Here is a 26,339-nt window from a genome sequence, read left to right on the forward strand (position 1 = left end):
CCCCCAATGGAGGAGCTAGAGAAATTACCCAAGGAGCTAAAGGGAACTGCAACCCTATAGATGGAACAACAATATGAACTAACCAGTACCCGGGAGCTCTTGTTTTTAGCTGCATATGTATCAAAATATGGCCTAGTTGGCCATCACTGCAAAGAGAGGCCCATTGGACTTGCAAACTTTATATGCCCCAGTACAGGGGAACGCCAGGGCCAAAGAGGGGGAGTGGGTGGGTAGGGGATTGGGGGGGGGGTGGGTATGGGGGACCTTTGGGATAGCATTGAAAATGTAAACGAGGAAAATAAAAAATAAAATAAAATAGAATAAAATAAAAAATTTCAAAAAAAAAAAAAAAAGAATTTACAGCTGGGCAGGACTGTTGATTGCTTTTTAACCTTGGTAGCTTGTGTATCACCATTGACTACTATGAGAGCTAAGTCTTATGGTCAGTTGCAGGTTAATTCCTCCATGTCCTGTGTCCAAAGTGTGTGGTGTCTTCTCCAGTATAGTTCTACCTTCAAATTCTAGGAGAAAACCAAGGGCATAATTTTTATGGTGGTTTGTTGTAAATAATTAGAAATACTAAATCATTTATTATTCTGTTGAGCTGCAAAAGGACTTCCTAATGCCATCAATAAAAGAAGATAACAGGAACCAGCTTGCTTGTGGCTTAGGAAAACATAGATTGTATGTAATGGATTTGTTAGAAATGTTCACAAACATTGGAATTTTCAGAGATCAATCGTTTGTAGTTCTTTTTTGAGAATATTTATATATTTTAGCTTCTTTTCTCTGGGATTAAGAATCATTATCATGATAAATTATCAAGAATGAGTATAGGTTGGACAAGTGACACAGGAATGGTTTAAGGGGCTTACACAAAGACATTTAATTGTTGCGATTGTAGACTTGGTGAAGAGAGAACTTGCTATTCAAGCATGAAGTGCTCAGATCCCCAGCAGCCATGTACAACCTGGGTATGGTGGAGTGTATCTTCAACTCCTTTATTGGATCAGGGTGTGCAGAGACAGGTGGGTTCTAGGAGTTCAGCTCTTAGCCAGCCTAGCTCTAAATTAGTGAGCTTGGTGTTTAGTGGAAGATCTTGTCTGCAAACAGAGTGTCTCACACCCCCCCCACACACACACACAGAAACAGCCATAAACACAGGTGTGTACATTAACATACATGTATGTGTGCACAAAAAGATAATAGCTCCTGAGCTTCACTTAGAACTTTGACAGTGTCACTTACAGAAATTGAGTTCATAATTACATGACAGTTGGCAGACAACTTTTGTTAATGACTCACATGAATTTTGAAAACTGTCAGTGTATTGGTAGTCAGTAAATTAAAATATATGGTCATTGTCTCATGTGGTTCAATACTATGTGTTATACTCATTAGAATAATTGTTTTTAAAAACTAAATTTTTATTTATTAAATTTTACTTTTTGGGGGTATGGGGGGAAGTGAGGAGGGAAAAGAAAGAGAAAAGATTTAGTGGTATGCCAATGATAATGTGACATATAATACAGAGTCACAATGAGATAATTATACAAATACAGTGAAGTGTGTTACCTAGGGGAGCAGGCAGCATGGCAAGAGGGACACATGACCTACATGAAAGAAGAAAAATTTCCTGAAGGATTCTGTGGTGTCAATTCTAATAAAGCTGTTTACTAGGTCTTAATTTACCTGATTTCATCACTGCTCTATGTTAGATTCATCTGGGAAAAAAGTCTGTGTGTGTGTGTGTGTGTGTGTGTGTGTGTGTGTGTGTGTGTGTGTGTGTAAAGTCTACGTAAAAGGTATTTTAGCTTGCCCTGATGGTATATGCCTGTAATCCTAGGTAAACAGTAGGCAGAAGCAGGAGTGTAAATTGAATGCCATTCTGGGCAACAAAATCATTTCAAAGCCAGACTGCTCAAACTCGTAAAGTTTTGTCCAGAACACAAAATGTAAAGAGGGAGCAATAGGCTTCTAGGTCATTGTAGGTCAGATGAAGAGTGCTTGGAACATGTGAGGCCCAAAATAAAATCCCAAGCCGACGCCCCCAAAACAAACAAAACAACAAAACCCAGAGACAAACAAATAAACAAAACCCAAAGAAAGCAAAGCAAAAGGCTACACTTACGTTCATTTTTATGATCTATATAGACTTTGTTGAAACCTTGGAGAACTGTCTTTAGTGTGTGAAAATGAATCATAGCTATCTCTTGTGAGGCTATGCCAGTGCCTGGCAAACACAGAAGTGGATGCTCACAGTCAGCTATTGGATGGATCACAGGGCCCCCAATGGAGGAGCTAGAGAAAGTACCCAAGGAGCTAAAGGGGTCTGCAACTCTATTAAAGGAACAACAATATGAACTAATCAGTACCTCCCCCAGCGCCCCCCCCCCCGCAGAGGTTATGTCTCTAGCTGCATATATAACAGAGGATGGCCTAGTTGGGCATCAATGGGAGGAGAGGCCCTTGTTCTTGGGAAGATTATATGTCCCAGTATTCAGGAATGCCAGGGCCAGGATGCAGGAGTGGATGGGTTGGGAAGCAGGGCAGGGGGTGGGAAAGAAAATTAATCATAGGTAACCAATAAATGTATGTAATTGTTCCCAGTCTTCACAGGTGGATACTAAGTTTATGTTGCATACAGTCCTCATTCTTCTACTGTTTAAAATGTAAATACTACTTTTCTTTCTTTTTTTTTTTTTTGATTTTTAAAAAAATTTTTATTAGGTATTTTCCTCATTTACATTTCCAATGCTATCCAAAAAGTCCGCAATACACCCCCCCCCCACTCCCTTACCCACCCACTCCCACTTTTTGGCCCTGGCGTTCCCCTGTACTGGGGCATATAAAGTTTGTGTGTCCAATGCGCCTCTCATTCCAGTGATGGCCGACTAGGCCATCTTTTGATACATATGCAGCTAGAGTCAAGAGCTCTGGGGTACTACTTTTCATTAGAACAGTGTTCCAAGGCTTGCCCTCTAAGGTGTGGTAACAATTCAGCTGGCAAAAGGTCTTTGAGGTCAAGAGTTTTATTAGTGCCATTTTACTGGTTTTGAAATTATGGCCCAGGCAGGTTGATGTATTTCCCCAAGTTCACAACACACAGACACTAAATGATAGCAGTGGAACTCAGAAGCAGTCAGAATTTTCAGCCCTGTATTACACAGGATTTCACACCATATGGAGATGCTTGGGGAAAAAAAAATACCAGGAGAACACAAGTATCAAAATATAGAGGGATGTTAGGTGATCTATTTGGATTCTGCAGAAAGATTCAACAGAAAGAGGATCAGAAACCTAGAATCAAACTTCTGACGTGGTATGGATAGATCTAAGAGGCTACTGGAACACACAGAAAGACCATTAAGATCTTCAGAATCCCGGGCGTGGTGGTGCATGCCTTTAATCCCAGCACTCAGGAGGCAGAGTCAGGCGGATTTCTGAGTTCAAGGCCAACCTCATCTACAAAGTGAGTTCTAGGACAGTCAGGGCTACACAGAGAAACCCTGTCTTGAAAAAACAAAAAACAAAACAAAACAAAACAAATCTTCAGAATCCTTGTTTTTTGATGAGAAAGTATATGGCACTCAGAAACAGTTACTTCCTTGCATTGCCACTTGTATTTTGCTCATTTGGTTTTGTGTGTGTGTGTGTGTGTGTGTGTGTGTGTGTGTGTGTCTTTGTATTTCTTTACTAGTTGTGTACAATCTCATGTATGTGTGTGAGTATGTGAGTGTGGTGTACATTTCTGTGTATGTATCTATTTTCTTCTACTTCGGAAATACAAATCTAAGGATATACAAGTAACTTGAAATGTGTGAATGGTGCAATGCCAGTATAAGCACACCAGTCAATGGTTCAAGACAGAGATAATACTTTTTAAAAATACCATCTTGGGTATATCCTACTTCCTACTCAGGCAAGGTGTTAATTTGGAGATATATATATATATATATATATATATATATATATATATATATATATATATATCCAAATTATATATATATTCCTGAAGTAGACAAAAATGTTTGATGTATTCCTTTTAAGTCCCAACTAGTATTTCTATAGCACTGACTGTGGTAGTGTTTCTGGGACAGTGAATATTAGAATAGACATGCTCTGGGATGGGGTGGGGGATTGAAACTAGGAGGAAAATTGGGCATCAAGAAGGTCTATGCAAGGAATGTGGAATGTGGATGCCATCTGGAAGTCAGTGGGGTTCACTGAAGGAATTTAAGCATCAGAGTTGCTTGAACCATGGAATTCAGGCAGCTCAAGCAGTGGAATGTAGATGGAGGGGGAAAGTCATGAAAGCTCTTAAAGGGCTTCTGCAGTAAGAACTAATCTCCTGTGTCCTGTTTTCCTGTTTGATAAGCCCAAAGTATATAGTAGAAGACAGGAAAAACTACTGAGTACAATTCTATACTGAGTTCGATATGCCTGAAAATGTTTCACAGTGGTCATGGAAATAGAACTCAAATACCAAAGCATACCCGAGTAGATTTGAAAATTAGAAATTTAATTTTTCCTGATTTACTTTAATCAGACACATTAAATCATTGCTTTTAATTTTTAAACAATTTGAACTAAGAAAGCCAGAAGATTTTTCTTTTGCAATATTTGTACATATATGTGGAAAGTAACAGAAACCATATTATGAGCGCTTAATACGGTGGTTATGGGGATGGCAGCATGAAGCAACAGGCAGAATTTCAAAATGATTAATCATTTGGTTCTGTAGAAAGAAGACAGAGAAAACAGAATTTGTTAGCTGAGTTTTACTTTTTTCTAAAACTGAAATTCCTTTGTAGAAAATTAATTTAAATTGAAACTTGAAACAACAACAACAACAAAAACCAACAGCTGTGAATTAGGGACTGAGTGCTGATATCACACACTGTCCCATCAAAGAAATTTGTCAGACTTTAAGGGTAGAGTCTCTACGTTGAATCTAGCAAAAGAAGGATGCTCTGATCATATTCATTTCAGATTTGAAAGGGATAACTGTTTGTGTCCTTGTAGAGGCCTTGCATGAGAAGTCACTGGTATGAAAGGGAAGCTCTGCTCCACCCTGTGCATTGGTGATGGATGCTAGTTTTGAACATAGCCTGTTTTTTATCTTTTTATCATTGAATTGCAGCCTCTTAGGCCCCGATCATGTCTACGCTGGAGTCTTGTTCAGCTTAGAGCAAGAAGTTGAAATAAAATAAGTAGATAATATGTTGTGGTTTCTGTCACATTTTTCCTCAGAGTAATTTATATCCTGAAATGTGAATTGAGCTTAATTTAAAATAAATATCAGCATCAGGAATCAATTAACTGGCTTAAGATAATTTCAGACTATTTTCAGTACGTTTTAAGTTTCCTTTTGTGGTTTTCATCTGTGGGTTATTGCAGCAACAGTGGGGGCACAAAAACAGGCTTAGTATTTACACAGACTCTGAGAGTACCCTTAGCTTATTCTTTGATGCTCAGTTCTTTCCTCTGCATAGCAAGAAAAGAACATGTTATTTATGAAGGTTTGCGCCTTTAAATAATGGAGACTGGTGACAAGCCACATATTAGGATCTTAGTAAATGGCTTTTAGTGTATTATTTTCTTAGTTTTATGACATGACAAAGTATGATAGCAAGAATTGTCTAAAAATAGTCTTTTGAATCAGGATTAGTGAAAACCAAGTTTTAAAATATTCAAAAACTGAACAGAAAGGTTACTATATTTGATCCCTTCAGCATTTCTTTGCTCCACAAACACTATTTCAACAATTATAAACACTACATGTTATATTGAATAGTCTGTAAATTTTCATTGATCACCCACATTCCATAGGTGATCACAAGAGTTTGCTATTGGAGGAAAGTGTATTTTTTATTAGAGGACATTATATAAAAAGCATGGTTGGAAAAACTCTACCTATGTATATCTGCAGATGTAGAATTCAGTTTTCCTTGAGTTAGTAAACTAAGGTACGAATCATGTGCATATTTTCCACAATTTCCATTCAGTTGCTCATTCATACATCCTGTGAGAAATTGATTGCCATTATAAGTAAATATTTATTGGACTTATACTTCTCAAAGAGCTAGGAAAAGAACATGGTGATTCTGTCCCTTGAGATGTGATATTATGATGCTGGCTTCTTGTTTCTAGAATCAATCCCAGTTTCCTTCTCATCAAGTCCTTGCATAAAAAATATACTAAAAGGTGCACTGTGGTATATTCCTAAAAGTAGACATGACTTCTTACATAGTTAGCAAAAAATTTTAGCACTGGCTTTGTTAGATTCTATGTATTTTAAGGTCTGTTTCTAAGCCATGATGAATAACACATTGGCCAACAAATAGACTAATTGGAACATTTCATTCATTCAAAGACATACAGAAGTCAATGCATCATAAATATATTGCCATGATGGGCTCTAACATTCATTTGTAATAAGTACTACTCCACTTGGTTCAATGTATTGACTCAGTGACATGAATGCATTGTCTTGGGCCAGATATTTTTAAAGTCTAAAGCAATCTTATATATCCTGTCTTTGTGGTTTATTCCATGTATTGAGTCTTTAAAATGTGGTCATTGTATTCAGCACCTCACAGAAGTAGTTAGATAATGTCATGGATCGGAACTTCACTATTTTTAATGACTGAATAAAATTCTTATGATATGTATCACATGCTGTTCTTTTATTTAATTCTTACTTTGTTTAAGAATTTTGCTACAATGAATAATGCCAGAGTGAACACACCTTGAATTCTTTGGACATGTAGCTTTTGGGATTTTGGAGTTATGTATTACTTTGTTGTTTTGAGATGATATGTAATAGTAATGAAATCTCTTAGAGTAAGGAACTTCATAGTACTACAGATTTAAAATGCGTATTAGGGAATGTTAGATACTGATAGATTCAGGATAAGAAGAAACAATGTTGCCTGCAATTGTGTACTCACCAGTGACTCAATTAGCTACCATGGATATAGTTCAACCCAGTAGTCATACAATTGGCCCTGGTCAAATGAAACAGGTCAGAAAATCTGAGAAAGGGAGGAATAAGCTTAATATGATAAGAGAAGGTCTGGGAATATGTTAATCAGAATGTGTTCCTATAGGTATAGAATTGTCAACAATATTTAATAATTAAAATATTGAAACTAAAAAATATTTTAAACTATTCAATTATCTAAATTTGCTTTTGCTTATTTTTCAGCTGCTCCAGTTGATATACTAAAAGCATTAGATTTTCACAATTCTCCAGTGGGAATATCTAAAACAACAGGATTTTGCACAAACAGAAAGAATTCTAAAGATCCAGATGTTGCTTATAGAGTTACGGAGGAAGCACAAATCAGCGCCCCAACAAAGCAGCTATTTCCAGGTAGGTTAATTTTATCTTTGCTCCTATTGCTATTACTGCTGTTATTAATAAAACTTTTATTCTTTATTTGCTTAATAGTGTTTCTATTGTGCTACATAATATCAAGTTACAGTATGAAGTATAAATTTTCATAAACAAAAAACAAAGAAGTTGCAATCACCAATGACATGATGAAAATATCCAACTGCTACACTGATTTAATCTGGTAACAGAAATAGGCTTATGGTTAGAAATTAAACAATTCATTATTTCTTCAATAGAATATGGGAAGTCAGTATTTTATGACTATCCCATATTCATGGGGTTAAGATTGGAGGGAACTTCAAACAACTAATGATTGATAATTTTACAGTCTTGTAGTTTAGGAAAAACTCAGTGGATATTGTCCTAACATCACTCTATTTACTTTCAAAGAAACATTTTTTTTTTTTTTTTTAGTAAAGGTTCGTTTTGAATGTTTTACACATTATTCTTACGTGAAGTTTAATACAGTATGGTAATTTGCATATTAATATCCCCTCTAAATATTTGAATGGTTGTTTCCCAGTTAGTGTAACTGTTTTGGGTGGCTTAAGGAAGTATGGCCTTGTTGGAGTAGGTGTGGCCTTGTAGGTGTGCTACTGGGAGAAGGCTTTGAGGCTTCAAAAGCCCACACCAGAACTAGTTTCACTCTTTCTACTTCCACCTTACGGATCAGATGTGAAGTTTAAATACTGTTCCAGTGCCGTATCTGTCTGACCCCATGCTACCAGGCATAACGATCACGGACTAAGTGTCTGAAACTATAAACAACTAACTGCTTTTTGTTGTAAGTGTTTCTTCATAGCAGTAAAATGATAACTGAGACATACAGCTAGCCATTTTAACACATGCTCAGAATTCTGGTATTAGAGATTTTGTAAGACTTTACCTGGAAATTTTTCATATGATATTGATGAATTTCTGGGAACATTTTTTTCTATGAGAGACAATTTGATCCAATAGTATAAAAATCTTTTGAAATAATAATAATGTAGAAAAAGATCATTGATTGCAGAAATGAGAATTCCTGATATCACAATGTCTACGTAGGCAGCCCATCACATATACATGCCAGTTATTTAGCCTTTAACTTGTGCTTTGTTCCTATTTAACAGAGAGGTATGCTGAGCTTTACAGATGTCATTTAACTTAACTAATTATAATTAATTATGAGATACAATGTCATACAATATCAATATTTCATATATGATCAGACTTCATTTTTATGTTTTATGATCTTCAACAAAAGTTAACATTTCAATGTTCCACATTGTTCTTTCACTGTCTGAAGAGCTCACTTCTGACTCTATGCATCAGTTTTGAAAAGTCAGAAAACATGATAAAGGAATTCAATATGAAAAGCAAAATATTATTTTTTGGGGACATTAGCTCCTTACCTTCTTTGCTCTCTGTCTGTCTGTTTTCCTTCCTTCCTTCCTTCCTTCCTTCCTTCCTTCCTTCCTTCCTTCCTTCCTTCCTTCCTTCCTTCCTTCTTTCTTTCTTTCTTTCTTTCTTTCTTTCTTTCTTTCTTTCTTTCTTTCTTCTTTCCTTCCTTTCTCCCTTCTTTCTTTCTTTCCTTCTTTCTCTCTCTCTTCCTCTCTCTCTTTCTTTCTTTCTTTCTTTCTTTCTTTCTTTCTTTCTTTCTTGACTTCTTTGTTTTATTTATTTTTCTTTCCTTCTCTCTTTCTTTCTATATCTCCCTCCCTCTATCTCTTCCTCAGTCTATCTGTCTGTCTCTAACTTCCCCCTTTCTTTCTTCTTGCTATGGGGGTCTCCCTCTGCAGTTCAGGCTGGTTCTCAAACTAATGACCATTCTGTCACAGCCCCCTAAGAAACCACCACACCTTGTTCTAAAGTATTTTCAAAATATGTTTATCTTGGGACTCATTACAGTTTCCTATATTTTCTGATTTACATTAATTTTTGCAGAAGAAAAGAAATATATTGACACAAAATATTATAATGCATAATATTTTTATACTGAAAAGTTAAAAGTTGAATGTCTTCACCATATTAAATCCTTAGAAATTTAATTTAAAAAACTTAAGGAAGAATAATGTTACCTTTTTACATGTATAGCTTCTATATTTAATAAGAAAATGTTTTGCATAGAAAAGAAAACAAAGATGTGAACTAGTGGAACTGTTTTGGAAATAGCAAATAAGAAACAGTTTATAATATTTTATAATTGGCTCATTATCTCAAGGTCATAATTGTTAATTTAATTAATTTGGTATTTGATCTTTTCTTCATAGAGAATAAATATAATGTATGCCTGTGGAATCTTTTTCCACTTCAATTAACAGAACTTATCTGTGTGAACATTTCCCCCCAGTTAGCACTCTTGTGTTCTGCCAATGGTTCTTGCAATGATATTTCAGATAAGAGACTCCTAGGGTAGGTAATTCAGATAAATTCCTTCTTAGAAAGAAGTTCCTGCAAATGTTGCATACATGGTAATTTAAAATAGCAATAATAACATACCATTATAAATATCAAATTAGTGAGCATTATTTAAAAACTGTTGTATTTTCCAATGAACACAGCCAGAGGATTGGATGTTTCAACAGGCATCATTGATAACAGCCATCGTTATCAGGAAGAAAGACTAGTATAGTGTTGCAGAACTGAAATATATGTCCTGCCGGGCGTGGTGGTGCTCGCCTTTATTCTCAGCACTCGGGAGGCAGAGGCAGGCGGATTTCTGAGTTCGAGGCCAGCCTGGTCTACAAAGTGAGTGCCAGGACAGCCAGGGCTACACAGAGAAACCCTGTCTAGAAAAACCAAAAAGAAAAAAAAAGAAGAAAAAAGAAAAGAAAAGAAGAAAAGAAAAGAAAAGAAAAGAAAAGAAAAGAAAAGAAAAGAAAAGAAAAGAAAGGAAAGAAAGATATGTCCTGTACTGATCTACCTGGAGACCTGAAACTGAAAGTACAAGAGAATTAAGTAAAGTTCCTGTTTTAAACTCTCATTGACTGCTTTGGAATACCTGATATAAGTGTCCTGCAAAAACCTGTATATTGACTTCTATCTTTATAACTATCAAAGGAGGAGGATATTTCAGCACAATTCATTGATGAAGAGTTGAATAGATTTTGAGAGATTTTGTGATAGCACCAAGAAATTGAAAAACAAACACTTTTTAATGTAGAGTTTGTTTAGTACTAACTAAAAATATATGAAAACCGGTTAGTCAATGCTGACTCCTTTTTAGTGGCATGCTATTTAATTTCCTTAGCAGCTCTATAATTCAGTCTGCATCATTAGCCTAGCTAAAGGACATTATATAGTTTTCTAAAAACATATGGCTAGAATATCTTGTGTATTTCACAAGACATAGGATATTTTTATGACATTTTATTTATTTTTAGTTGTGTGCAAGTGTACATTCATTTGTATACTTCTCTGCGTGTACTTCTGGATATCTCCATGTGTGTTCTGTCCCCCTCTGTATGTGAGACAGAGAACAGTTTATAAGAGTGGATTCTCTTTTTTTTCACCATCTGGGTCCTGGATATTGAACTCTGGTCATTATGACTGGCAGCAAGTCTTTTACCTACTGAGTCATTTCAGCAGCCCAAGACTTCAAATTAACTGAGATACCACACTAGTTCTCGCTCACCTAATTTGTGCATATATGTGCAGGATAAAAACAAACAAACAAACAAACAAACAAACAAACAAACAAAACTGCACCCATACTGCCTGTCAGTGTTCCTTTTTGAATACATTTAAAAGGCTTCTCATCCAGGAAACATCTTCCTTTCACTATTATTCTGAGTGGATTCATAGAGTTCTTTTGAATGATATTCATTGACCCAGCTGCAGTCATTCTAATGTATTTTAAAAAGTGTTTTTGCTAAAATAAATAGTGCTTTGATGGCTGTTAAATGTAATATCTTTAAAAAGAAGCATCTTCTCATAATTAACAGAAATGGAACTGTATATCTGTGTCATCTTTGGAATTTGTACCCATGATAGTCATATTTATAATGTCTTTTTAAAAATCACTTTACATTACAACTTGTAATTGAATTAAGAACTAATGGATTGAGTATGAAAGCTCTTGATATTGGCTCAGATATAATCTAAAACAAAGATCTTTTTTGTTAATAGATAATATTTTAACTGAAGTATTAAAATTTTCTTAAATGTTATCATAGTATATGTGTCTATGTAATATGTAATATCATATATAGTTAGTGATTATATACCATATATATTGTTACTTTGAAAAATAAGACCTGCAACTTAGTATATAATGTTTCCATAGTAATATAAGTGGTTCAAATATAAGAGAGGTATATTGTATTTAAGGAAATATTAGAAAAGACACATTTAGCAAATGTCTAGTAAGCACCTCTGTAGGACCGATGACTCTCTAGGTACTTGAGATAAGATCATAGAAAGAGAAAACAAACATGACAATATGCATTCCTACCTAATAACTCTGATATTCAGTGGCATGGTTTTCAATAATGAAACTGAATTATGTGATAAAAATCTCCTAAGCGTTTAGAGGAATGTGTCTCTAGCTTCATATGTATCAGAAGATGGCCTAGTCGGCCATCATTGCGAAGAGAGGCCCCTTGGTCTTGCAAACTTAATATGCCTCAGTACAGGGGAATGCCAGGGCCAAGAAGTGGGAGTGGGTGGGAGGGGAGTGGGTAGGGAGGGTCTGGGAGACTTTTGGGATAGCATTGGAAATGTAAATGAAGAAAATACTTAATTTAAAAAATAATAAATTAAAAGAAAAGACAATAACACTTTTGTATTACCTTATTATTAGTGCCTTTTCACAATGAGCATGTACAGGAACAGTGTAGACCAAGATGAGAAATCCATAGGAGTGGTTAAATAAGATGGTTTCAGGCGCTGGAGAGATTCCTCTGCAGTTAAGAGCCCTACCATTCTTGCAGAGGACTGGAGTTTAGCTCCCACTGCCCATGTCAGGTGGGTCACAATGCATGAAAATATAGTTCCAGATAATGTGATTTTGCTGGTTTTCACAGACACCTACTGTCATGTGTCCACAATACAGACACACATACTTTAAAGAATGAAATAGGGTTTACAGATTGCCTCAGTGGTTGAGAGCTCACACTGTTCTTCCCGAGGACCCAAATTCTGTACCCAGCATCTTCACTGGGCAATTCACAGACACCTGTAATTCCATCTATAAGGTTATATGACACTTCTATCCTCCTTAGGTACCACATTCACATGCCTCCAATTTCCTGTCTGTTCACGTACACATAGTTAAAAAAAATCTAGAATTATAATTTAAAACATTTTAAAAAGTGCTCTGTTATTTTGGAAATTGTACTGTTATCATGATATTCCTTCTGACTATGTGCTCAGTTTCTCATAATCATTAGGCTTTAAACAAATAGCTTTCAGGCTTAACTTGGATTAATATACAGAGCAAGCGTCACAGTCATGTAGTTCCCTCTATAAGCACACAGCTTGGTTAACTGTTTCCTGTTTTGAATTTAGTTACCAGGGCACCATCAATGGTTCAGATAAAGTGAGCTAGGAACAATTTGGAAATCCACAATTTCTAACTTATTTTTGTCTTTTCAGGAGGAATTTTTCCACAAGATTTTTCAATACTATTTACAATAAAACCCAAAAAAGGAACTCAAGCTTTCCTCTTGTCCCTCTACAATGAACATGGCATTCAGCAACTCGGTGTTGAGGTTGGGAGATCGCCCGTTTTTCTATTTGAAGACCACACTGGAAAACCCACACCGGAAAACTATCCTCTCTTCTCAACAGTTAACATTGCTGATGGCAAGTAAGTCACACAGTGATCAAATGTGGAAACCTAGCTGAAAACTATTTTGATTAATCCTTCAACAGTCTTTGTGAAGTGTCTTTTCTAGTGGCTATTGATGGAAGACACCAAAAAAAAAAAAAAAAAAAAAAAACCACCCCAACACCCTCAACATTTATAGAGTTTAGAAAATTAAAGGCAAAAAAAAAGTGTAAGAAGTAAACAAACCTGTATGGATGAGACAGAAAGGCAGAGCAGTAATGAGAACACGAAATTAAATGGTGGTGAATGTTCAAGAAATGAGAAGAGAGAGGTCCACTTTCAGAACAGAATGTGAGGCCAGGGCTTCTCATGGTTCAGTGAGTTAAAGGCACTTGGGCCAAGCATGTGAATCTGGGGTCAATCCCTTGGATTGACATGGTGGAAGGAGAGAAACAACTTCCACATGTTGTTCTCTTACCTCATCATGTACCCAACCTGTGTGTATTCCTCAATCAGTAAATGAATAAGTGCTTCGAAATCTGAAATTCAGCCAACTGAACAACGACAAGGAATGAGCATGGGGGATAGAAGGCACACTGTGCTGAGAGTTGCATGCATCCTGCTTTAGCTGGTACTGCTTTAGCTGGAAAGGAAACAAAGGCAAATGATCCTGATTCAGACATCTTGAAAAGCAAGGCAGGAGAAGAGGATGGAGAGGATACAAACTGTCAGGAGGCCCGGAGGCAGATCACATTGTAGTGTTTGAAACAGCTTGGGGTTCAATTCTGGGTTGAGGCGTGGCCTCACTTAACCATTATCAGCAAAGAAATGGCCTGACAGGGAATACATATTTTATTTTTACTTATGTGTATATGTGTGTGCCTGGTCTTCTCTATGTATACCATTTGAATATATATGGAGATCATAAGAAGGCACCAGGGACCTTGGAACTGGACTAATGGGCAGTTGTGAGTTGCTCAGTGAGGATTCTAGGAACAAATCGTGGATTCTTCACAAGAGCAGCAAGTTCTCTTAATCACCAAGTCAAGTCAGTTCTCCAGCTGCTGGGCTTAAATATCTGTGACAGTCGTACTAATATTACATATTATAGGAGACCTGATATACTTGACATGTGCTGTGTATGGTTTTAAGCACTTAACACAATGCTAACTCAGTTAATAAAGCTTATAGATTATGGGAGCTGAAGTATGAAAGGTTCAAATGACTTAAATATGACAGAGATGGCATCTTAATGAAGCTCATACTATACTCTTGTCAGTCCTGGAGATTCTGAACCATAGATCGTGGTTCCATCATTTCCTTCTACTGAGAGAGTCATTAACCCTAAGCAAATGTGTATTAAATTTGCACGGTGTTTTAATATTGAATGTAGAACTCGAAAATCAGTTTTAGTGGATGTGTGGCATTTGGTTATAGGTGTTGAAGGCAGTACAGATATAAAAAACACATTCATTTTGTTTTGGTAGGATGACAACTCTCTCAGTAATGGGGAAAATTAAGCTTCTATAGCACATTGTGTTATGATCCTATGAACATAATCATCTCAAACACAAAGATACAAAATGTAGTTCTCACTGCTTGTTTTTGAACACAGGATATTTTTATTTCTGGAAGTTTTAAAAAACTTTCAGGAAGGTGTGTGTGTGTGTGTGTGTGTGTGTGTGTGTGTGTGTGTGGAGAGAGAGAGAGAGAGAGGGAGAGAGAGAGAGAGAGAAATGATGGATCTTTCTGCATGTTGATGTGGGTGGTATGGTGCATGTATGAGTATGTACTTGAAGTCATATGTGTGTGTAGAGGTCATAAGATAACTAGGGCAACCTTGGGTATTGGTCCTCAGTAGCCATCCATCTTGTTTGTATGTTTGTTTATTTATTTATTTACATTCCAAACACCACTCCCTTCTCCCGTTTCTCTAACAAAGTCTCTCCCTTATCACCTCTCACCTTCCTGGACCCCCACCCCCACCCGAGTACCTGCCCACGCTGGCACAGGATTTGGCTCATTCTCTGCCACTGAGGCCCTGTAAGGTAACACTGTTGTAGAGCAGATGTCACGGTCAGCCTATAGCTTTAGAGGACAGCTTCTGCTCCAGTTGTAGGGAAACCCACATGGAGACTGGGCTGCACCTCTTCTACATATGTGTGGGGGTTGAAGGGGGGGCATTCTACCCATCTGTTGAATGCTCTTTGGTTGGTGGCTCAATCTCTGAGAGCTTTCAGAGGTCAAGGTTAGTTGCCTTCCTGTGGTCTTCCTGTGGGATTCCTATCATCTTCAGGGCCTTTAATTTTTCTCCTAACTCTTCCATAAGGGTCCATGACTTCTGTCCACTGTTTTGCAGTGGGTATCTGTATATATTTCAGCCAGCTACTGGGTGGAACATCTGACAGGACAGTTATGCTAGGCTTCTGTCTGCAAGCATCCCAGAGTATCAGTGTCAGAGATTGGTTCTCAAGTTGGCCTGGTTACTGTTTAGCCATCCCCTCAGTCTCTGCTCTATCTTTGTCCCTGTATTTCTTGTAGTCGGGACAAATTTGGGGTGGAAATTTTTGTGGTTGAGTTGTTGTCCTTATCCCTCCACTGGGGATCCTGTCTGACTACAGAAGTAGCCTCTTCAGGTTCCATATTCCCACTGTTATGCATCTCAGCTAAAGTCACCTGCATTGGTTCCTGAGAGTCTCCTCATACCAGGTGTTTGGGTTTTCCTAGAGGTTCCCCCCAGCCCCCAAGAGCAGCAGGTTTCCATTCATTCTTGTGGCCCTCTGGACCTCTCTCCTGTCTCTCTTCACACCTGATCCTGCCCTTGCCCCATTACTCTCTGCCTGCTTCCCATCTTCTACCCTGGTCCTTCTCTCCCTCTGCCTCCCATGACTGGTGTGGTCTCCCTTATAAGTGAGATCCAAGCATTCCTGCTTGGGCCATCCTTCTTGTTTAACTTCTTTGAGTCATGTGGGGCATATCATGAGTACTTTATGGCTAATATGCACTTATAAATAAGTAAATACCATGTATGTTCTTTTGGGTGGTCTAGGCTACCTCACTCTGGATGTTGTTTTCTAGTTCTATCCATTTGCCTGCAATTTTTTTTTGAGTCAGGTTTTCAGAATGAAATGGTGTTTTATAATGAGGACTAGGTTAGACTTGCTAGCCATAAAATACCAGACAGACACCTTTCTCTGCCATCTTAGCACTGGAATTAGAGGTGCATGCTTCCTTGTCCACGTGTGTATAAGGATCTAGGGATTGCACTCACATCTTGATTGTGTAGCAGGTACCTTATTGACTAAGCTATCTTCCCAGCCACTTCATTCATGTTTTTATGGTTGCTATGGTCACAAATGCACAAAAGCACAGACCAGTTAGTAGTATAGACTAGAGAGATGATAGCTTCTCCTAAGCCAAGAATCACCAACTTTTGTTTCATGAGAAAAAGGGAGCAATTAAGCATTCAAACCTCAGTTCATCTACTACTACTATTATTATTGTTGTTGTTATTTTGCATGCTATACCTAATTCTATGATTTTTGTCATCTTATTGTTAGGAAAACTTAAAATAATTTTTAAAAATCCAATCAAGTTTAGTGTTCAGATGAGATTTTAGCAATTAAAATTATTTTTATTTTCTGTTAATGAGAAGAACATCCCTCAAGACAACGAATGGTTTAAGTTAGCACACAGCCTTCTTGGCATAAAGTATGTGTAAATTTTACTCCGAGTGTATGAAGTTGCTCCAAGGCTCCTTATATAAGCCTTTCCTAGTTGAATGTGCTAGTGGAAATACCAAAGATAAAGTATGTATGGAAATGTACTTTGGTCGTCATCACTAACCATGCCAAGTATCATTAACAGACATTTGGGAATGCTCATGCAAGTTTCTCGGTATTTTATTTTATGGATCCACTCCTAGACACTTCTGGAATATTAATCTAGCACTTTGATTTGGAAGAAAATATAAACCACAGTGGCTTAAAAAAATCCAAGTGGATTTCACTTAGTGGTTTCTGTTAGCACCAGACATTGTTAATAAAACCCTTTCTAGGATGCAGAGAGAGCATGCATGCTTCCAGGGGCTGGCCACGTTCCCCCTTCTAAGCCTGTCATCACCACCCTGAATTAGCTGGGGCAGTAGCTGCAGAGTGAAGTGAGCCTCCCACTCTACACATGCGCTGACTCTGCTTTCTTTCAGTCTTTCCTCCTCTTGCCAGCCCTGGAAAAGAAGGAAAGATATTGTGTCTCAGTTTTGGATCCTGCCCACGGTGGTGATCTATAACTGTCTTGAAATTAAAGTGGAAAAAGAACATGAAAACACTTGAAATAAATGGAGCTCGGGACAGAGTAGCACATTGTGTTTTACAATTAGAACATTCAGCTGCTCCAGATGGAGCAGCCATTCAGTAAGGAGACAGACCCTTTTATAGCCACTCTCAGGGGATCACCGGAGCAGAAGTTTTTTTCTCGTGGAATTCCACTTTGGAAGAAAGCGTTTACGCACAGAGAAACTATTGCTTACCCATATCATACATCGCAATCTCTGTCAAATGTGCTCATCAGAAAACAGTGAGATTAAGCTTTTGTTTCTGCAGCACAAAGTGAAGCAGAGGATGGGCAGTCCTTATCAGCACAGGTGCCTAATCCTTCCTCCCATCTTCGGAAACTGTGTCCTTTTGAGTACCTGGTGTTGTCCTGGGTAAACAGTAAGTTGTCACTAGCTAAGCCACTGAGGCACAAGCGTGTCTCTGTGTTTGTACCGTTTCAGCTCCCGGTTGACATTTAAAGCTCGTGTTCTAATGGGTCTGTTGATTTGGCAGCCATAGCCTTTGAAGCTTACGAAAGAATTGCTTCGGATTTTTTACAGGTGGCACCGGGTCGCAATCAGTGTGGAGAAGAAAACTGTGACAATGATTGTTGATTGTAAGAAGAAAATCACAAAACCCCTCGATAGAAGTGAGAGATCGATAGTCGATACCAATGGAATCATGGTATTTGGAACAAGAATTTTAGAAACAGATGTTTTCCAGGTAAAAATAAATCAAGTTTATTTAAGCTGACTGTTGTTAGATCAACGGGGTTAAGAATTCTAGCAAACGCTATGCTGTAAAACAAAGTTCAAACTCTAAAGGGTGACCTACTTTCTTCCTCTGCGAGTGGAGTAGTGATGTTTTCTATTGTTGGACCAAAGGATGATTAGACAATGGTGACTGCAGGGCCTGGGAAGCTTGACTTGAGCACAAACATCCAATTCTCCCAGCAAGGACGATCGATTTCTGTCTTAAACTTTATGCTTAGTACTCTAGCTTAGAGAAAAGACCTTGACTTCCTGTTCTAGAAGAACAATTCAGAGAAATATCCCAGTCACACCCTCTGCCTAACTTTTTTGTTCAAGTGTTTTCTAATAGAGATTATGTTGAGTTAGGTATCTAATAGAGAGGTGAACTTTTAGTTTTAAAATCTCTCTTTACAAAATAAAGCGAAAGTCATACCTGAAGCTTTTCCAATTGTAATTTGCTAATTATCACTGTAACTCTTGATCTGTTGATCATTGCATTTAGTAACTTATATTTTGGTACTCTGTCTTTTTATAGTATAAACAGAACTGATTTCTAACTCTATTAAGGGAGGTGCAGAATTGTTATTGACACAAATTCTGACTTGATTTTGGGGATATAACAGTGTAGAGCTATATAATGTGAAGATGTGTATTTTGTTTATGTGTCATGCACATGCCCATGTATTAATGTGCACATATGTCTAAAAATACAGATTATTTATATATATATGTACATATATATAATCTATATATATAATCTGTATATATATATGTGGAATAATATTTATTTGTGACTTTTTCAATTACTGTAGTCTTAACCCTTAACTATATAAATATTTTGATTTGTGCTATTATGATTAATTATTTGATGGGTAAATTGGGGGAATACATAGTGACAATAAACTTTTTGTATGTTGTCATACATTAAGTATGCAAGAATATATATTTACGTATTGAATGTATGAATATCATAGAAAACTTTTATAACTTCTAATTTTGAAGAATCTTACATTAAAAGTTCATGAACAGTTTCATAGACTAATTTACTTTTGTAATCCAAGCAAATCTGATTTTCTAGTTTTGTGAGTGACATGTAAGAGCATTAATAGAATTCTGTCTTTCTTCTCTTCTTTCCTTTCTTTTTCTCCTCCCTGATTCCAAGGACTGATTTTTATGACATAACATTTAAAATATGAAATAACCATGAGTGTTAATCTGAAGAATGTATTAAATATTATGAACAGTAGTTAGAAGAAAGTCTATTGTGAAATTTCTGGCTAATATGACAATAAGCTGCGAGAAATTTCTCTTTAAATTTGTTTTGTATTTTGAGCATTCCTGGTGCCCCATGAAACTTTAACTAGGGCATTTATTTACTGTTAGCTTTTAAAATGTAAATGTACTTGGAGCTTTTGCGCCATAGGTTTCTGTCCTAACTTTTCCTTTTTATCTATTCAAAAAGAAAAAGGCTCTTATTGTTACTTAGTAAAGTCATTGAGCAACTTTAGGATGTTAAAATGAATCAAATGAAATTTCATATTGATCTAATCCAAATAGCCACAGCCACCATCTGTGAGACTTATATGCTAAATCTTGTTCTTGTCTGGCTATATAAGACTTCAAACTGGACTCTTCTTGTGTGGAAATAGGTCATGAAGAAAGTAAAAGCACCTCGTAGGTCCACTCTTCTACACCGTGAGCTTAGTCTACTGTAGCTAAAGATGTGGTCACTGGGGTGTTTTTTTCTAAATGGTTACTCAAAATTCTTTTGCTTTCATCTTTGTTTATACTTTGGCACTTGTGTAGAATTTCTAGTCCTTTGGATTTTTAAAAAATGAACCATACATGGTAGAACATGTATTAATTTAATATTTGATAAATAATTACAGAGATGCTGCAGCTGTGATAACATTAGATATTCATTAGCCTGAACACTGCCAGGTCACTTTGTCAGAAATATTGTGACTCATATTTAACTGGAATTTACTTAGTGTAAATAATTTCATGGATACAATGCTCCATGCTTCTTCAGTAATACTATTTTGCGACAATAGACATCACATATGCCTATATTTGCATCATAGTGTGATTTTTTTAAAAAACAGAATTCAAATCACACAGGATTGAAAATGATTTGTTTCTCTTGGATGGTTTCCATAAAAACTCAGTGGGACATATGTATTTACAGTCTTCATGGTGTGTCTTTGGCATAGCAGTAGAGTAATTCTGCAGGTGTATTCTGATTTTTATCCCCAGTATTTGGCTTCCTATGAAGCTCTTCCTACATTTCAGTTCCCCATTTTTACTTAAGAAGTTTACAAGATAGTCGTCACATAATTGAAAAAAAATCATGGAGCAGGTGCAGATCATGCCCCTGCCTACACGTGCAAATTTGTGATTTGTAAATACTTAGGGTTGCTAATTTACCAAAGTGCATTATGATTTCATATCTTTTGATAACATGGTTAATATTTTTGTACATTTTTATTCTTTGGTGAAACTAGCAGTGTCCTATATCTTACTGAAAATTTCTAGTGGGTCATTTGGTTTGTCCTGAAAAAAAGAGTTCTGTTCTGGCCTACTGCTCATGTATCAAGCATTTTGGAGAGTTAAAACCTGACTCTGGGTGTAAAAGCAGCTGAACTCAGGCCATATTAAGAGGAGGCTGGTATATGTGGATGTAGACACACAGTACACAGTATCCATCCAACAGGAATCCATAGGCCCGTATTGTCTACCCTGACCATATGCTTCAAAGATGAGATGACTTATCAGGAAAAATCTATCCTTAAATCAGAGCTTAGAGTCATGGTTTCCTAAGTTTTCAAAGCACTATCCATTTTATCTTGAGTATTTTAAATCAAAGGCTCTTTTACTTCTAAGAAAAACTTTTTTTTTGGGGGGAGGGATGTCTGTCTCATGAGCTATTAGTCAACTGTGATAGCATTTTGCAAAACCATTCAAAAAACTTTTCAGAAAACATTATGAAAGATTTACATTGTTGTTGGTATTGCTACTGCTACTACTACTACTATTGTTAATTATTACTATTATTGTATAACTCACACCTGTGTGTGAAAGTAATCATAAAGCCAGAAGGGTCCAGTTATGAGATACCTTTGTGGCTGGTGCTAGCTTTCTGAGATGACAGACGTAGGTGTTGAGGTATGAACTCAGTCCTCTGTAAGAACAGTAAACACTCTTAAGTGCTGAGCCACTTTTGTATCTTCTCGCAAAACATTTCAGATTTTCTGTGGGGAAATCAACGGATGACAAGTTTAAAAGTTATACCATTTTGGTAGTTTTGGAAGGCCCCTCAAATGTTAAATAATAAGAAATGTTTAAATTACCTTAAAGCCTTTAAGGTTTAAACAAGTGAAGAACTTTATGCTTGCTTCGTGATAATTTCTGAGGTAAACCTTTAAGGAGCTGTACAGGAGTAGAAATATTTTTCCTGTGGAGTAATGCTATAGAATGAAGGTAGTGTTTCTATTTATTCACCTCTTCTTGTTTAGATGAGTTTAGATATAAATCACTAAAGCATTATAGTACATTTTGTATTGAAGCAGTATCACTTGTTTGTTTCTGTTGGAACTTCTCTGTCAGCATGCACAGAACACCTCCCTAGTATTGTATTAGCTTTATAGATTGAGCTGAGAACATCTGACTAATGTTGACTGGACTTCCACTCCCTAAACATAAATGCCTTTTTCATTTAGGGAATTTTTCTCTTATAGACTGCTTCAATTGTTCAAATTTTAAAATACTCCTTTTATTGTTTATTGATCGACTTTTTATGTAAAGTTCATATCTTGCAATGTGCATTAATCCTGTATGAGTTCCGAATTTTATTTTGTTTCTGTTCTCTTTGATTAAGGCATGGATGATCATATCAGTTATGTAGAACATACAAATCTCTGGGCATTCTATCTCCTTTCTTTATTGAATTATCAGAGGAGATGGGCTGATTCTTTGAGAGACACAATCTACAAATCTCACACACAGAGAACTAACAGGGTTAAGAAAACATACCCAACACTGAAAATTGATAACTTCCCAAGCGTCTAAAGTTTCTCTGAGGAATGAGTACAAAGGGAATACTTCTTACCCCATTATGTGAAATTATATCACTACAGCACCCAAACTAGATGAAAAACTTAAAAGTAAATTTTATACTGTTGTTCCTCATGAAATGTCAAAAAGATCAACAATGTAGCTGTAGATTAAACTACATAATTTATAAAAATAACTATACACTATCATTAAGTATAATATTTCCCAAATTCCTTTCAACAATTAAAAGGCAATTAACATAATCACACCAATCTGCTAAAAAGAAACAGTATGGAGTAGGGTATAGTGGTGCACACATTTAAACCAAAGCCCTGGAAATGGAGAGCCAGAAAGATCTCTGTATCAAGACTAGCCACGTCTACAAAACGGTCATGTTCTAATCATAGTTGGGAAGCTGTGAGTGTGTCACTGTGAAGTATGAATGAGATGAGCTACAGGTTTTATAAACATTCTTTTGTTAATTTGAAGATTATTTCTTGTATTTGTTGTGCTGAGATATTTCTTTAATGAAAAAATACTGTCAACTGTGTTGCCCTAGCTGGTGCTTCAGAGCCGTTTGTAATTTCTCATCTATCTTTTAGTTAGTATTTTCATATTAATTCTATTATTATCTGAGAATTAAAATTATATAATTCATTTCATTGAAATTTTCAAAAGGGAATTTGGCCCACACCATGGTTTAGTTCAATGAGAATATCTGTCTGCTTTAGGTTGATGTATGTAGTTGGATGAAATACTAAGGAAATGCCAATTATATCTAATTGATTAATAGTGATGGTTAGTGGACTCATGTCTTCCCTAGTCTCTATTCACTGCATATGACTGGTTTGGATGGAGGTTTGTGTATTAAGTACCCAGGAGCACTAGTGACTCGTCCATTCATTCTTGAGATTACAGTGCTGCTGCTTTATATATTATACACTTATTAGTTAGGATCATGAATTAGGGATTTTTTTTTTTTTAGTCAGATCATTCCACAATTGATTTTTATTCAAAATTCAGTCGATGTCAGCAGCCTGAGGCAGGAAAGAAAGTCAGAACCAGAGAAACTGGTTGTTGCCATGTGACTATGTTTTCTGGGAATGTCAGAAGCTAAACTCGTCAATTCTCACCAACAGAACTACCTAAACACATTCTTTCCTATAGTTCTTAAATATTCTGTTTACCTGGTGGTTTCTATGGTGCAGTGGACCCCCCAACCTTGAATTTACTACATGCCACTATACAAATTCTATTTCACTGCACCATACTCAAGATTGTTCTTTTCTTTAAGTTATTTTGTATTTACTTTTTAATCTGGGTAGCTTCTATTATCATTGCTTCAACTGAGATTCGTTCCCCTGATGTATCTATGCATTTAATATTCTTATAAAGTTACACCATATTTCTGTTAGTTTCATTGGTCTATAGCATGTATTTTTGAGTGGCTATTTAATATTTGTGAATCACTATTCATCTGTGCTTCCATACTGTACTCTTTTTTTTTTATTTTAAGCATAGTAATCAGACATATTAAAAAATCCTGTTAATTCTGACTTTGCTATATCTGATTCTAATTTTGATGTTATCTCTTTTCTATAAATTGTGTTTCTTACTGAATAGTGTGTTGGGTAATTTTTCTATTGAAAGGCAATCATGGCTGATTGATTAAACTGATTTGTGGGTAAGTGTTAAGAAGAGAAAGCAATCATTAGTCATAGTATGGGTGAGCCTTCTGGAGGAATCTGTGCTTGCGGAGTGTCTGAGTTTTCAGTGGTCCTCAGTTCTGTTTTCTTAGGTGGATAGGAAGACTCAGGTGGGCTGGGAACTACATATTTTTCTCCTTCTATGTACGAGGGTGAATTTTGATGGCCACTTCTGAATATTTTAGCAGATTTTAAGATGTTTCTTGTGCATTCTCTCTTCTAGACATCTGACAGAGTTATCTTTCTGGTTGTTACAGTGAAAGTCTTATAGAACTCTTAAAGATAACTTTAAAAGGACTACCCTACTTTAGACAGTTTCAATGGTGCATTTCACTCTTGGGGACTCAGGTATTTCATAGAATTTTGTTTCACAAAAGGAAGCTGCAGGAACTAAGTAGAGGCAGTTTTATTTTCAGTTCATTCCTTTTAAATATTCCTTAAATTGGTTCCAATGTGTGATAGATACATAGTGCAGTTTTGGAAATAGACTAAAGTTAGTGTTATTCAGAAAAGCTTCGGCGATCCTCTTGTTCATTTTTATCACATCACATTTTGCTCACACTCAACTTTTCCCCTTGCTCTATGCACAGACTCAGAATTTCATCCATAGTTTTAGCCACAGCACTTCCTCCTACATTTTAACTGATTCAGGTTCTGGATTCTATTCAGGATAAAATCAAGATAAAACAAAACAAAAACAGTAAAAGAAATCCTTATAGCAGGTAACACAGCACCTGTGGATCTGATTGTCTAAGTTTGACTCTCGTCCACAAGGAGCGAGCCTACCTTTTCAGGGGTCAGGCTCTTTCTTTTTCAATTCTTCTGGAAAATGTTGCTAGCATCATCAGCGTATTTGGGGTGTACTGGGATTCCATTGCCATAAGTCTGATGGAAGTACTGATGGAGAAATTCTAAGGTGTAATTCTTTATGATAAAAGCAGACACTATGGAAACTGCACATTCAGTCTTGGTCTCATCTTCTATATCTCCAAAATTGGGATAATTCTATTTCTAAAACAATATTGCTCTGAGTTGTCTGTGAAATGTCTCTGATTACAATATACAAATGTAAATTGTATTTTATAAAATCTTATTTGTGTTTCATCTGTGTTGAGAAAATATTTCACAGAATATGACTTTTAGGAGAGTGAAAGTGAATGAGTACAGATGATAACCATTGCAGATATTTCACTTGGGAAATTAAAAATGAAGCTACAGAAATCATTTGGCATCTCAGCAGTACAATAACTGTTTAGGGAAAGGAGTTATGATGAGGATAACCAAGTGTTGTAATTTGATAACTAAGTGCTGTAGTTTGAAGAGATCAAAGCTGTTCCCCCTTAGTATTCCGAACTGAAATCATTGGAGAAACTTACTTAACAGAGGATCATTTGAAGTTATTTGAGAGACGTATCTTTCCCAATTTAAGGTTCAAAGTAGCTTTAATCACCAGAGATGTATAACTGAGGCTTCAATGAACTGAAATAAATAAATCTGTGTCTTGTGATGAGTTTTACACCCTCTCACAGGTCTAATGAAATCTATAAAGTTTACTCTAGAACAAAGACCTATTTCTTTACCATTCCTTGTGAACTGTTGCTTCAATTTTTCTTGAGAAGTATAAAATGAATAAAGAAATATTTCTATCTTTTGCATCACAACTAGTAGGTTTCCCATTCTCCCATAGATGGCCCCTACTCTGTACTAAGGGGCAGCACTACCTGAATTTGGTGGGTTATTCAAACAAACAAACAAACATAAACAAAACAAACATGAAATTGAAATAGAACATTGAAAAGTTTGGGGAGAGATTATGGAGGTGAGGCATGGAGACATGTGTGATCAAATTTCATACACTTATGTGAAATTCTCAGAAATAAGGAAAATGTAGGAAATACCATTTTAGCCAATCTCTTCTTTCATTATGCTATTTCCATGTCCTAAAAGTAGCTTTTGGTAAAGCTACTTTATCAAAACTTACGCTTCTATTATTTTGTCTCTCATATCACTTACCTAGGTTTAGAAGAGGAGCTTTTCAATTCATGAATTACAAATAAAAGCAAATTATGTCATTAAAAAGCATAGTATCTTTTTACGATGGTCTCCATGTATATGTAAATTTAGATCTTATTCTCTTCTTATCAGTCAACATTTATTAATTCTGAGCTCCAGAGATATCACAAAAGCTTTAACAAGTAGTAGAGAAATGGTCCTCAACCTGTGGTTCGTGATTACTCTGGGAGGAGAGGTTGTTGAATGACCCTTTTCCAGAGAGGTTGCCTAAGACCATGGTGAAACACAGATGTTTGCATTAAGATTCATAGCAGTAGCAAAATTACAGTTATGGAGCAGCAATGTCAC

At 36.3% G+C, this 26,339-nt stretch overlaps 1 protein-coding gene across 5 annotated transcripts in view; it reads left to right on the plus strand.

Annotated features, from left to right (window-relative positions):
* Window positions 1-26,339, plus strand: part of Col11a1 (collagen, type XI, alpha 1) — a 190,278-nt gene that overhangs the window by 17,906 nt on the left and 146,033 nt on the right. For all 5 annotated transcript variants that reach the window (XR_375486.1, XM_006500969.1, XM_006500971.1 and 2 more), the window contains exons 2-4: window positions 7,211-7,378; window positions 12,980-13,193; window positions 18,028-18,190. Coding sequence is in view for 4 of the 5 variants with exons in the window: in XM_006500969.1 (XP_006501032.1) it covers window positions 7,211-7,378; window positions 12,980-13,193; window positions 18,028-18,190 (545 nt within the window). In the remaining variant the exon portion in view is untranslated. The remainder of the gene's footprint in view (window positions 1-7,210; window positions 7,379-12,979; window positions 13,194-18,027; window positions 18,191-26,339) is intronic.

This window comes from Mus musculus, chromosome 3 (genome assembly GCF_000001635.26).
Source record: "Mus musculus strain C57BL/6J chromosome 3, GRCm38.p6 C57BL/6J".
Taxonomy (NCBI): Eukaryota; Metazoa; Chordata; class Mammalia; order Rodentia; family Muridae; genus Mus; species Mus musculus.